This window comes from Schistocerca piceifrons, chromosome 3 (assembly GCF_021461385.2).
Source record: "Schistocerca piceifrons isolate TAMUIC-IGC-003096 chromosome 3, iqSchPice1.1, whole genome shotgun sequence".
Lineage (NCBI taxonomy): Eukaryota > Metazoa > Arthropoda > Insecta > Orthoptera > Acrididae > Schistocerca > Schistocerca piceifrons.
The window spans coordinates 842,552,494-842,566,308 of record NC_060140.1 but is presented as its reverse complement, the minus strand read 5'-3'; the positions used below and the strand labels follow the sequence as shown (position 1 = coordinate 842,566,308).

At 40.0% G+C, this 13,815-nt stretch overlaps 1 protein-coding gene across 1 annotated transcript in view; it reads left to right on the top strand.

Annotated features, from left to right (window-relative positions):
- LOC124789783 (DNA topoisomerase 2-alpha-like) overlaps positions 1-11,245 on the top strand; it is a 195,246-nt gene extending 184,001 nt beyond the window's left edge. The window contains 1 exon segment of the mRNA XM_047257251.1: positions 10,058-11,245. Within this exon segment, the coding sequence (XP_047113207.1) occupies positions 10,058-10,201 (144 nt within the window). The 3' untranslated portion in view covers positions 10,202-11,245.
- The last annotated feature ends 2,570 nt before the right edge of the window (positions 11,246-13,815 follow it).

The window sequence follows — 13,815 nt, the reverse complement described above, 5'->3', positions numbered from 1 at the left end:
CTATTCTTGCAAATCTTCGTCCTTTCAACAGGGTTTTCAACTTTGGAAATAAAATAAAGTCCGCTGGTGCCAGGTCTGGAGAGTACTTAGGATGAGATAGCACAGTGGTTTCATTTTTGTGCAGCAGTCACGCACCAAAAGCGATGAATGTGCAGATACGTTGTCGTGATGCAAGAGCCATGAATTGTCTCACCACATTTCAGGCCGTTTCCTTCTCACATTTTCTTGTAGGCATTGGAACCCCAATAATACTATCGATTAACAATTTCTTCCTGTGGCACAAACTCATAATGAACTAATCCTTCAATTTCGGTCTTGGAGAATCTTTCCCAACCCATTGTGACGGTTGAGTCTTGGTCTCGTCATCATAACCATAGACCCATGTCTCGTCACCAGTTATGATTCTCTTAAGGTACATCCAGTTCTCATTTGTGCGATCGAAAAGCTCTTCACAGATTGCAAGGCAAAGGTCTTTCTGGTCTTGACTCACGAGCCGTAGGATGAACTTGACAGGAACACGATGCATTCCAGGAAGACAGGATTTCATGTTATGATCCAACTGAAATGTTACTCTTCTTCTGCAATATCTCGGGCAGTCAGACTTCAATTGGCATGCACAGTTTCATTGACATTCCTGACATGAGCATTGTCTGTAGACATCAAAGGGTGTCCTGAACAAGACGCACCTTAACTTCCGTCCAGCCATTTTTAAAACCTGTGAACCATTCATAACACTGATTATAGCTTAAGCACTCGTCACCGTAGGCTACTTGCACCATTTGACGTGTCCCTGTAAAGGTTTTCTTGAGTTTCACATAAAAGTTAATGCAGAGCGTTGTTCCTCTAACTCTGCCATCTCGAAATTCGTAAACTGTGTGACACAACATTCTACTCAGTACAGCACTAAACAATAACTAACAGCCATACAAAAAGGAAATTTCCAGCAGTTACACATTAAATACAGGTCTGTGCAGTGATGCCAACTGCATTTCGCACCAACACCCATCGGCATGAAATTACGAATGTTTTGGAAATTTTTGAACAGACCTCATATAGTGGCATTACTTCTAAAAGACAGTCGTCACTTGCGTATCACATACTGATTATAATGATGGCTTCTTCCACCTCAGGAAGTCATTGACTATGGGCCATATGGTAACTGTAAAGAGCAGCTCTGGACCCACATATTCTTTCACATGTTCAGTTATATATAGCAATCACACATTGCTTAGGAGTATTTCTTCTAATGGTCATTTATTCCTTTCTGACTTGCCATGTACCAACTTAAGGATGTTCTTGTTAGAAATGTTATGGGCCTTCATGATAAAAGCCGACACCATGCTTTTTTGATTAGAAGGTGCTGTTTCTCAGTTTTCAATAATAATCAAGCATATATGCATGTTACATTTCAGGGAATCTTCCTTCCTTTTCCACTGTTCTCTCTATGTACATTGTTCATCTGTAGCTTGAGCCACATGATTTGTTTGGTGAGATGAGTCTGGCATAAGTACCACATGACAAGTTCTTGAAGCTGATGTTTGGTGGTTGTTGCCTTGATGCAAATAGCTTTGGCATTTTTTGAGGGCTTTGGTATTGGTAAGCTGGGGCACTATTCTATATCGTTCATACTGATCGGCGCAGTAGGTTAGTCTTGGTACTGTAACCATTTTTGGTTCTATATCCGAATTTCCTATTCAGTAAGCTTCTGAGACCTATTACCGAACGGTCCTCCAGCAGATTTTTCAGCAACTGTACCGAGAGGTTTTGGATTTCGGTGTAGCCCTGTCAGTTGGTTAGCTATGGTTTATTTACACCTATAATTTGTTATTTTAAACATATTGAGCAGTTCTAGCTTTGGATTTAGTGATTGTGTTGCTAAAGAATCACAACAGGACATGTCCAGTTGGAAAGCGAGTTCATAATAGACTACCGTATTTACTCGAATCTAAGCCACACCTTTTTTCCGGTTTTTGTAATCCAAAAAACCGCCTGCGGCTTAGAATCGAGTGCAAAGTAAGCGGAAGTTCTGAAAAATGTTGGTAGGTGCCGCCACAACTAACTTCTGCCGTCGAATATATGTAGCGCTGCACAGGCATGCTTTGCAGGCACAAAGATAAATACTGGCGCCAAAACCTCCGCGTCAGTAAATAAATTTAAAAAAAAAAAAAGGTGGAAGACGACATTTCTTCTCCGCCCCGAGTTTCGACCACTGCAATTTATACATTATCCAACGAAGCAAATACAAATTCCGTATTGTTCATCTTCGAATGTAGCAGCATTTCAGTGTACTACGAAAATCTGACTGGCAAGACTGTTTGGGATATTTGTCAATATGACCAACTCTACGTTCTGAATTTTTTCCTACCTGTGAGAAGAGATGGTTGCAAATAGGAACTTTTATGAATTGTGAATCATATGCAGTATTCTCTTCGTCATAAGAATAATACAAATATAAACATTTTGCCACGTATTCTTTTGTGTTTGCTGCTATCTCATTTAAATCCTGTCTGCCTAATAAACTACGAAACTAGGGTGAGACAGCAGCAAACGCGGAAGAATATACATATCATGTCATGTTTATATTCTTATGCCTAATAGTGATACAGTCAGAAATGAAGCAGCAATTGACTAGATTTTTAAGTCTAAGATGACTCTTAATTTCTGTGCAGAATGTAATGTACTAAAGAGGCGCCTGTAAATATTTTCAAACTGAGACAAATTTTCGCTAAATTCTCCTTCAGAACGTCTTCTATCATAAGCAGTCTATTATTTGGTTCTTGTTGATCATTATCAAAGAAAGCAGCAGTGTAAGTAACAACAAATAGCAGTCTCTTGCCATTGTTTTGCTAATGAGACGATTCCTCTCTCTTTTTTTTATTGTAAGCGCCGGGAGCGCGCACAAAAGCAAGCCATGCCTCGAGCAGGGACGGGCCGTAAACACTCATTATCAGAATGTGACAAACAATTCATGACACAGTACAGTAATGCATTTTCAGCTTAGAGTGACGTAAACACCTATAACAAAGAGATCGCCACTTACCAGATCAAAGCAAAATAGGCAATCAATTCAAACCAGACGAAGCACGTGAAAAAGGAAAGGTACCCGTATAAATACGGACGGAGCGCGTGGCGCATAGCAATGGCTACCTAGTAAAGCTTAATTGCTAAGCTTACGACTCGAACCTACTGTAGCTGTATCGGCATTCATTCCACCTAAATTTTGTCTCATATTACAATGGACCAACTTTGTTTGGATTTGGTGGTGCGGCCTAAAACTTTCCTCTCCCCTTGAATTTCGAGTCTCAAATTTCAGGCGCGGCTTAGATTCGGGTAAAATTTTTTCCCTTGATTTCGAGTCTCATTTTTCAGGTGCGGCTTAGATTCGAGTAAATACGGTACTTTCCTTTTATTAGAAATATGGTTAGGTTTGGTTGTTACTGTAAATGATTACAACATTAAAAAATCTCAAAGTACCTGTTGTTTTTATGCAATTAAGAGTTTAAATATCATTAAATATCAAGACATCAGCTCTTCTTACGTATATTACATGAGCGTTACCTAAAATTACTAGTGACTTCGTGTACTCTTTTTCCACATATGGTTTACTTATTAATTATCGAAACGTGTTTAAAACTTGTTATGATGCAAAGGAATTTTGTGAAGTCTGATTAAGGAAACCTTCCAAAATTTAATTCATTTTTGGCTTATGCCCGCATCGTTTGTCAACGAAGTCAGCCAGTATCTCTCTCGAACGGAATTACATAAAATAAAGCTCCTACAGCATGCGAGTTGAAGTAGCAAAGTTGCTAAAGCGGCAAACTGCTTTGGCAAAGGGTGTAGGTTTGTATACCACTGAATACACTCTCTCTCATATATATATATATATATATTAGAGGGAAACATTCCACGTGGGAAAAATATATCTAAAAACAAAGATGATGTGACTTACCAAACGAAAGTGCTGGCAGGTTGATACACACAAAATTCAAGCTTTCGCAACCAACAGTTGCTTCATCAGGAAAGAAGGAAGGAGAGGGAAAGACGAAAGGATGTGGGTTTTAAGGGAGAGGGTAAGGAGTCATTCCGATCCCAGGAGCGGAAAGATTTACCTTAGGGGGAAAAAAGGACAGGTATACACGCGCGTGCGCGCGCGCGCGCGCGCGCGCGCGCGCACACACACACACACACACACACACACACACACACACACACACACACACACACACACACACATACATTTGTGTCTGTGTATGTACGTTCGTCTTTCCCTTTCCTTCCTTCTTTCCTGATGAAGCAACCGTTGGTTACGAAAGCTTGAATTTTGTGTGTCTATCAACCTGCCAGCGCTTTCGTTTGGTAAGTCACATCATCTTTGTTTATATAAAAAGAAACCTTCCACATGGGAAAAATATATTAAAAACAAAGATTCCATGACTTACCAAACGGGAAAGTGCTGGTAGATAGGCACAATAAAAAAAACACACACACAAAATTTCAAGCTTTCGCAACCAACGGTTGCTTCATCAGGAAAGAGGGAAGGAGAGGGAAAGATGAAAGGATGTGGATTTTAAGGGAGAGGGTAAGGAGTCATTCCAATCCCAGGAGCGGAAAGACTTACCTTAGGGGGAAAAAAGGACAGGTATACATTCGCGCGCACACACACAAGACACAGACACAAGCAGACATATTTAAAGGCAAAGAATTTGGGCAGAGATGTCAGTCGAGGCGGAAGTGCAGAGGCAAAGATGTTGTTGAATGACTGGTAAGGTATGAGTGGCAGCAACTTGAAATTAGCGGAGACTGAGGCCTGGTGGATAACGGGAAGAGAGGATCTATTGAAGGGCAAGTTCCCACATCCTGAGTTTGGATAGGAAGTATCCAGATAACCCAGACGGTGTGACGCTGTGCCAAGATGCGCTGGCCGTGCACCAAGGCATGTTTAGCCACAGGGTGATCCTCATTACCAACAAACAACAAACACTGTCTGCCTGTGTCCATTCATGCGAATGGACAGTTTGTTGCTGGTCATTCCCACATAGAAAGCGTCACAGTGTAGGCAGGTCAGTTGGTAAATCACGTGGGTGCTTTCACACGTGGCTCTGCCTTTGATCGTGTACACCTTCTGGGTTACCGGACTGGAGTAGGTGGTGGTGGAAAGGTGCATGGGACAGGTTTTACACCGGGGGCGGTTACAAGGGTAGGAGCCAGAGGGTAGGGAAGGTGGTTTGGGGATTTCATAGGGATGAACTAACAGGTTACGAAGGTTAGGTGGACGGCAGAATGACACTCTTGGTGGAGTGGGGAGGATTTCATGAAGGATGGATCTCATTTCGGGGCAGGATTTGAGGAAGTCGTATCCCTGCTGGAGAGCCACATTCAGAGTCTGATCCAGTCCCGGGAAGTATCCTGTCACACGTGGGGCACGTTTGGGGTTCTTCTGTGAGAGGTTCTGGGTTTGAGGGGATGAGGAAGTGGCTCTGGTTATTTGCTTCTGTACCAGGTCGGGAGGGTAGTTGCGGGTTGCGAAAGCTGTTTTCAGGTTGTTGGTGTAATGGTTCAGGGATTCAGGACTGGAGCAGATTCGTTTGCCATGAAGACCTAGGCTGTAGGGAAGGTACCGTTTGATGTGGAATGGCTGGCAGCTGTCATAATGGAGGTACTGTTGCTTGTTGGTGGGTTTGATGTGGACGGACGTGTGAAGCTGGCTATTGGACAGGTGGAGGCCAACGTCAAGGAAAGTGGCATGGGATTTGGAGTAGGACCAGGTGAATCTGATGGAACCAAAGGAGTTGAGGTTGGAGAGGAAATTCTGGAGTTGTTCTTCACTGTGAGTCCAGATCATGAAGATATCATCAATAAATCTGTACCAAACTTTGGGTTGGCAGGCCTGGGTAACCAAGAAGGCTTTCTCTAAGCAACCCATAAATAGGTTGGCATACGAGGGGGCCATCCTGGTACCCATGGCTGTTCCCTTTAATTGTTGGTATGTCTGGCCTTCAAAAGTGAAGAAGTTGTGAGTCAGGATGAAGCTGGCTAAGGTGATGAGGAAAGAGGTTTTAGGTAGGGTGGCAGGTGATCGGCATGAAAGGAAGTGCTCCATTGCAGCGAGGCCCTGGACGTGCGGGATATTTGTGTATAGGGAAGTGGCATCAATGGTTTCCGGGGGTAACAGACTGGGTAAGGATTCCAGGCATTCGAGAAAGTGGTTGGTGTCTTCGATGAAGGATGGGAGACTGCATGTAATGGGTTGAAGGTGTTGATCTACGTAGGCAGAGATACGTTCTGTGGGGGCTTGGTAACCAGCTACAATGGGGCGGCCGGGATGTTTGGGTTTGTGAATATTAGGAAGTAGGTAATGACCAGCAACAAACTGTCCATTCGCATGAATGGACACAGGCAGACAGTGTTTGTTGTTGGTAATGAGGATCACCCTGTGGCTAAACATGCCTTGGTGCACGGCCAGCACATCTTGGCACAGTGTTACACCGTCCGGGTTATCTGGATACTTCCTATCCAAACTCCGGAGATGGGAACTTGCCCTTCAATATATCCTCTCTTCCCGTTATCCACCAGGCCTCAATCTCCGCTAATTTCAAGTTGCTGCCACTTATACCTCACCTGTCATTCAACAACATCTTTGCCTCTGCACTTCTGCCTCGACTGACATTTCTACCCAACTTCTTCACCTTTAAATATGTCTGCTTGTGTCTGTATATATGTGTGTGTGTGTGTGTGTGTGTGTGTGTGTGTGTGTGTGTGTGTGTGTGTGTGTACCAGTCCTTTTTTCCCCCCTAAGGTAAGTCTTTCCGCTCCCGCGATTGGAATGACTTCTTACCCTCTCCCTTAAAACCCACATCCTTTCATCTTTCCCTCTCCTTCCCTCTTTCCTGACGAAGCAACCATTGGTTGCGAAAGCTTGAAATTTTGTGTGTATGTTTGTGTGTGTTTTTTTTTTTTTTTTTTTTTTTTTTTTTTTTTTTTTTTATTGTGCCTATCTACCAGCACTTTCCTGTTTGGTAAGTCATGGAATCTTTGTTTATACTTACTATTTTAAAGGACTTATTATGAAATACTTCTGATGCACAAGCCTCTAAGTGCTGTTGTGAGCGAAATTTACTAACATCAGTATTCTTTAAATCAAAACAGTTTCTGACAAATGTCACAACTTCTCCTTTCTCTGTATTTTCTCTACAGAAGTAAGAAGCTAACTTGAATCCTGTAACATTTAGCACTATTTTACCAGTGGCCACATGATGTTCAGAGAGACTGATTATATCAAATGGATTCTAAGCAAGTCATTAAGCTTACTCTTTAGTCCTTAGATATTATGCTGCAATAATGATAACTGATTTTGTACACTGGCTGAATCACAACTGGATGAACATAACTGTCCTGTCAATTTTTGAGTGTTGTTAGATTCAAACAGAGGCTGTCTGCATTAATAGTGTACATTAAAATTTGCTTTCTGACTGTTTTATCAATGTGAATGTCATATTCAGCCTGTCTCTGAACATCTTTTGTTTCTGCCCTCCCAACCCCAAAAAAATTACTATTGTCACCTGTAACAACCGGTACTTTACCACTTATGATAGTGGCCCTGATAATGGCCCACTTAAGTTATTTGCTAATAGCCCACACAGTTTTCCCTTCCCTTCCCCCTTCCCTTCCCTTCCCTGTTGAGGTGAAAGCCATGTCTAGTATAGTCCCATCTACTGATAATCAACAAGAACCACACCGATATGAGATCCCATACCTGATCGAAGTAGCTTTTTCACCTGTAAATTAACCCTCCTAACAGATGAGTTTAAATGAGGCCGGTCATGGTTCTTCATGATATACACAAGCTCAACACCAGTATGTCTCATTGCTGAAGCTATCTTTACCAGGTCACTCTAAATTGAATAATTAGGGTTCCTGTCTGTGTTGATGCCTGCCCCCACCCACTATTACCTTTTATCTTCCTTTGTGAAGTCTTGGCAAAGTGAACCTACATCCTCAATCACCTGACCCAGACTTGCTCTAGGTTTAAAAAAAAAAAAAAAAAAAAAAAAAAAAAAAAAAAAAAAAAAAAAAACTTGTGATGTGGTTACCTGACCCTAGTTCATCCTACAACAGTTGGCCATCACCTCTACCATGTGAACTACCTAATAACAAAAATTTCTTCTTCTCCACTTTTTCTGACTTCTTACTTTTCAAACATTTTTTTTGAAAGTTTGTTGTGTCCTGTCTACCGTATTTACTTGAATCTAAGTCGCACTTTTTTTCCGGTTTTTGTAATCCAAAAAACCGCCTGCGGCTTAGAATCGAGTGCAAAGTAAGCGGAAGTTCTGAGAAATGTTGTTAGGTGCCGCCACAACTAACTTCTGCCGTCGAATATATGTAGCACTACACAGGCATGCTTTGCAGGCACAAAGATAAATACTGGCGGCAAAACCTCTGCGTCAGTAAATAAATTGAAAAGAAAAAAACAGAAGGTGTAAGACGAGCTTTTTTCTCCGCCCCGAGTTTCGACCACTGTATTTTCATACATTATCCAATGAAGTAAACACAAATTCCGTGTTGTTCATCTTTGAATGTAGCAGCATTTCAATGTACTACAAAAATCCGACTGGCAAGACTATTTGGGTTGTTTGTCAATATGGCCAACTCTACATTCTGAATTTTTTCCTACCTGCGAGAAGAGATGGTTGCTAACAGGAACTTTTATGAATTGCGAATCACATGCAGTATTGTCTTCAACATAAGAATAATACGAATATAAACATTTTTCCATGTATTCTCTCGTGTTTGCTGCTATTTCATTTAAATCCTGCCTGCCTAATAACCTACGAAACTAATGTGAGACAGCAGCAAATGCGGAAGAATATACGTATCATGTCATGTTTATCTTCGTATTATTCTTATGCCTAATAGTGATACAATCAGAAATTAAGCACGGCAATTGACTAGATTTTTAAATCGAAGATGACTCTAATTTCTGTGCAGAATGTAATGTACATAAGAGGCATCTGCAAAGATTTTCAAACGGAGAAAAGTTTTAGCTAAACTCTCGTTCAGAACATCTATCATACGCAGTCTATTATTTGGTTCTTGTTGATCATTATCAAAGAAAGCAGCAGTGTAAGTAACAACAAATAGCAGTCTTTTACCATTGTTTCGCTAATGAGACAATTCCTCTGGTTTTTTTTTTTTTTTTTTTTTTTTTTTAATTGTAAGCGGCGGTAGCGCACACAAAAGCAAGCCATGCCGCGAGCGGTGACAAGTCATAAACACTTATTATCGGAATGTGACAAACAATGCGTGACACAGTACAATAATGCATTTCAGCCTTGATTGACGTAAACACCTATAACAAAGAGAACGGCACTTATCAGATCAAAGAAAAATAAGCAACCGATTCAAACCAGACGAAGCACGCTTGACGCATAGCAATGGCTACCTGGTAAAGCTTAACTGCTAAGCGTACGACTCGAACCTACTGTAGCTGTATCGTCATTTATTCTACCTAAATCGTTTCTCATATTACAATAGACCAACTTTGTTTCGATTTGGCAGTGCGGCCTAAAACATCTCTCTGCCCTTGAATTTCGAGTCTCAAATTTCAGATGCGGCTTAGATTCGGGAAATTTTTTTTCCCCTGATTTCAAGTCTCATTTTTCAGGTGCTGCTTAGATTCGAGTAAATACGGTACTCCTACATCCACTTGTGGCTCATCGATTTCTAACTGTGACAACAGATCAGATCTGTTTTCCACATTTACAACAACACTGTCTGAGAAAGTCCTATTCCTACTTCTTCTATAACCTGTTGTCACTTCCCACCTCTCCTTTCTCTTCTCCACCCTTAACCAGTCTCATTTCATCAGTATGGTGTCTGTGACATACTTCCGTGATAGGCCAAAATTGCAGGCCATTGTCGTGAAGGGCATTGGCGGTATTGTGCCAAAAATGTTATTTCCTCACTTAGAATATAAAAAATAAATTTATTTCCCCTGTAAGTGGATTTTTGAATGTAACAAGCTAATAGGTCTGTTGTTCATTTATTTTCTGTGTTACAGAAATCAAAACAGAAGGACTCAGATGATGATTTTGAACCAGAAGTGGAAGTACAAGCTCCTAAAGTGACAACAGGTCGCGCAAGAAAACCTGTAAAGTACAGTTACAATGACGACGACGACGACGATGATGATAGTGATTTTTAATTCCTGTCTACGTATTGTTTTTAATGCTGTTTTACTGCCCTTCTCATTCTGTCTTCTTTAATTTAAGACAGAGTACTGTAGTTGTTCTCCTTCACTGATTATGTAATTGTATATAGTTTTTGAATGGTGGAGGGGAAATTCTTGACTACAAATATTCAGCATTTCCTCCATTTGTGGGATCCAGTCAGTTTACCAAACTCTGTGTGTTTTAAAGACAAAGTTGAGAACACATAAGTTTTCACGGGTTCGTGACATTGTGTTGCCAACATCATTCCAGAGGCATGTGTGCAATGCCTTCCACAACTATACTTTTGTATTATATTTTATTACAGAATCTGAAAACCTCCTACTGAACAATATTTTGGAACACTGAAATTTAAGAAACATAATAGCACAAACCTGACAAAAAATAAATAATACTGTAGAACAGTTTTTTAAAAAGCATTCTGTCTCGTGTTGTGCAGCAGTTGTGACTGATGCAAAAAAGACTTTAAAAATGTTTCGTCTATTTAATTTTTATTTAATTCAATTATATTTGAATAGGTTCCTAATTAAGGAAGCTAGATGTTACTGTGTTCAAATGTTTGTTTCACTTGACAGTCACCAGATCAATAGTGGAGCCTTACTGTGAAAACAGTTGTAGTTACACACAGCGGTTGGGTGACATGCCAGTTTGCTAAAGACAGGCTGAGCTAATCTGAGGTCAGAAACACAAAAATTTCTTGTAATGCATTTTCAGAAATGTTTCACACAAGGCTGAAGATAATATATATTTATCATTGTCATTGTGATTGAGATTAAAGCATTTTGATCTTTTTATTTAATCACAAATATGTCTTGTTTATTTACATGGAATGTAAAAGTTATCAGTATTACTGTCTTAGTCACAATGTCTCGTATAAAGAATTTTTAATTGTTCTAAGTTTTATGTTGCTAACATTTTAATTTTACATTATGTGCTGTTGAAGTGGTGAATGTCAAGACTGAAAATGTGTGAATTAGTGAAAGTGAAATTAAAAAATTATTTTATGTAAACTGTCATAACACTATTGTTACCTTGTAGCAATACAACCCAGACTTTATCATTGCACCTGTGTTGTGACATTATAAATCAGATTAACATATAACAGTGCACAGTTGTTAACACACATTTGATCCTCATTGAATTACCAAGACTGATGTGAGCTGTAGAGATACTTCTCAAACACAGTGCATATTAAGTCTTCCTGAAGAACTTCCATAGGTTGTTTGGTTTGTGAATGTTCGTGAAGTGGTCATTAACAAGCAGCTGCAATTAATACATGGTGTTTACAAAAGGTTCCTTCAGCATGTCAATGGAAGAAGCATTCTGGCAAGTCACAGACATAAGTAGGTAAAATGTGATGGTGTTACAGTAGAATGTAGCAGACCAATTTCTTGTATTGATTTTGGCAGATGTGGTTTAATCATAGTAATGCTGTTCCATACTGATTGGTCAATGATATGATGTCAGAGTACCACTATTGCTAAGCAGTATCTGTCATACTGTATTTACTTGAATCTAAGCCGCACTTTTTTCCAGTTTTTGTAATCCAAAAAACCGCCTGCGGCTTAGAATCAAGTGCAAAGTGAGCGGAAGTTCTGAAAAATGTTGGTAGGTGCCGCCACAACTAACTTCTGTCATCGAATATATGTAGCGCTACGCAGGCATGCTTCGCAGGCACAAAGACAAATACTGGCCCCAAAACCTCTGCGTCAGTAAATAAATAATAAAAAGGTGGAAGACGAGCCTTTTTTTCTCCGCCCCGAGTTTCGACCACTGTATTTTCATACATTATCCAACGAAGTAAATACAAATTCCGTATTGTTCCTCTTCGAATGTAGCAGCATTTCAATGTACTACGAAAATCCGACTGGCAAGACTGTTTGGGATATTTGTCAATGTGGTCAAACCTGCTTTCTGAATTTTTTCCTAACTGTGAGAAGAAATGGTTGCTAATAGGAACTTCTATGAATTGTGAACAACATGCAGTATTCTCTTCACCATAAGAATAATACGAATATAAACATTTTGCCATGTATTCTTTCGTGTTTGCTGCTACCTCATTTAAATCTTGTCCGCCTAATAAACTACGAAACTAGAGTGAGACAACAGCAGACGCGGAAGAATATACATACCATGTCATGTTTATATTCGTATTATTCTTATGCCTAATAGTGATACAGCCAGAAATGAAGCACGGCAATTGACTAGAATTTTAAATCTAAGATGACTCTAATTTCTGTGCACAATGTAATGTACTAAAGAGGCGTCTGCAAAGATTTTCAAACGGAAAAAATTTTCGCTAAATTCTCGTTCAGAACATCTTCTATCATACGCAGTTTATTATTTGATTCTTGTTGATCATTCTCAAAGAAAGCAGCAGTGTAAGTAGCAACGAATAGCAGTCTCATGCCATTGTTTCGCTAATGAGACGATTCCTTTTTTTTTTTTTTTTTTTTTTTTTTTTTTTTTTTTTTTTTAATTGTAAGCGGCGGTAGCGTGCACAAAAGCAAGCGGCGACAGGCCGTAAACCCTCATTTTCAGAATGCGACAAACCATGCATGACACAGTACAGTAATGCATTTTCAGCTTTGCGTGACGGAAACACCTATAACAAAGAGAACTGCACTTGTCAGATCAAAGAAAAATAAGCAATCAATTCAAACCAGACGAAACACGTGAAAAAGGAAGGGTACCCGTATAAATACGGATGGAGCACCTGGCGCATAACAACGGCTACCTGGTAAAGCTTAACTGCTAAGCTTACAACTCGAACCAAACTACTACAGCTGTATCGTCATTCATTCAACCTAAATTGTGTCTCATATTACAATGGACCAAGTTTGTTTCGATTTGGAAGTGCGGCCTAAAGCTTTTCTCTCCCCTTGAATTTCGAGTCTCAGATTTCAGATGCGGCTTAGATTCGGGAAAATTTTTTTTCCTTGATTTTGAGTCTCATTTTTCAGGTGCGGCTTAAATTCGAGTAAATACGGTAGTTGTGTGGATCGTCAGCAAATGGTCCGAATGTGTAATTTAGTTTCACAGCATCAGTTGCACTTTACAGTTTATTGAGAACAGTTTAGAATGGAATGAAAATTGCTGTTTCAAACTTCATGAGGGGACCTTTACCTGAAAGTGGTCTTAATCTTTATGTGAGACTGTGAAACTACATGCCTGTGGGGGAGGGGGACTGGGTTGTTAAGACATTGTACCCATATTAAGAAGAAACAGACAGTAAATTATAACTAACCTCACTAAGGTTTCCCACAGTTTCTGCAAATTTCTTCAGAAATTGAGTGAGCTGCTTCAAAATTCTGCATCCCTCCTTATCCAGTCTGAGCCCATACTTAATCCCATACATGGTTCACGAGATGTTAAGCCCTAACATTTCTTCGCTTAAATTGGCCCTTTTAGTAGGCGTACTCGCTAGTCATTATAAAGTACAGCGTCTGTGACTACTCTGCAATTCATACTTAAGGGGAGTTGGAATGCCCTATCCTGACAATTTTAAATTTAGTGACTTGTCTTCAGGAACTACTGTAGCCACTGACATGAAACTTTTACAGGACATTAAACTGTATATTCTGAGTCT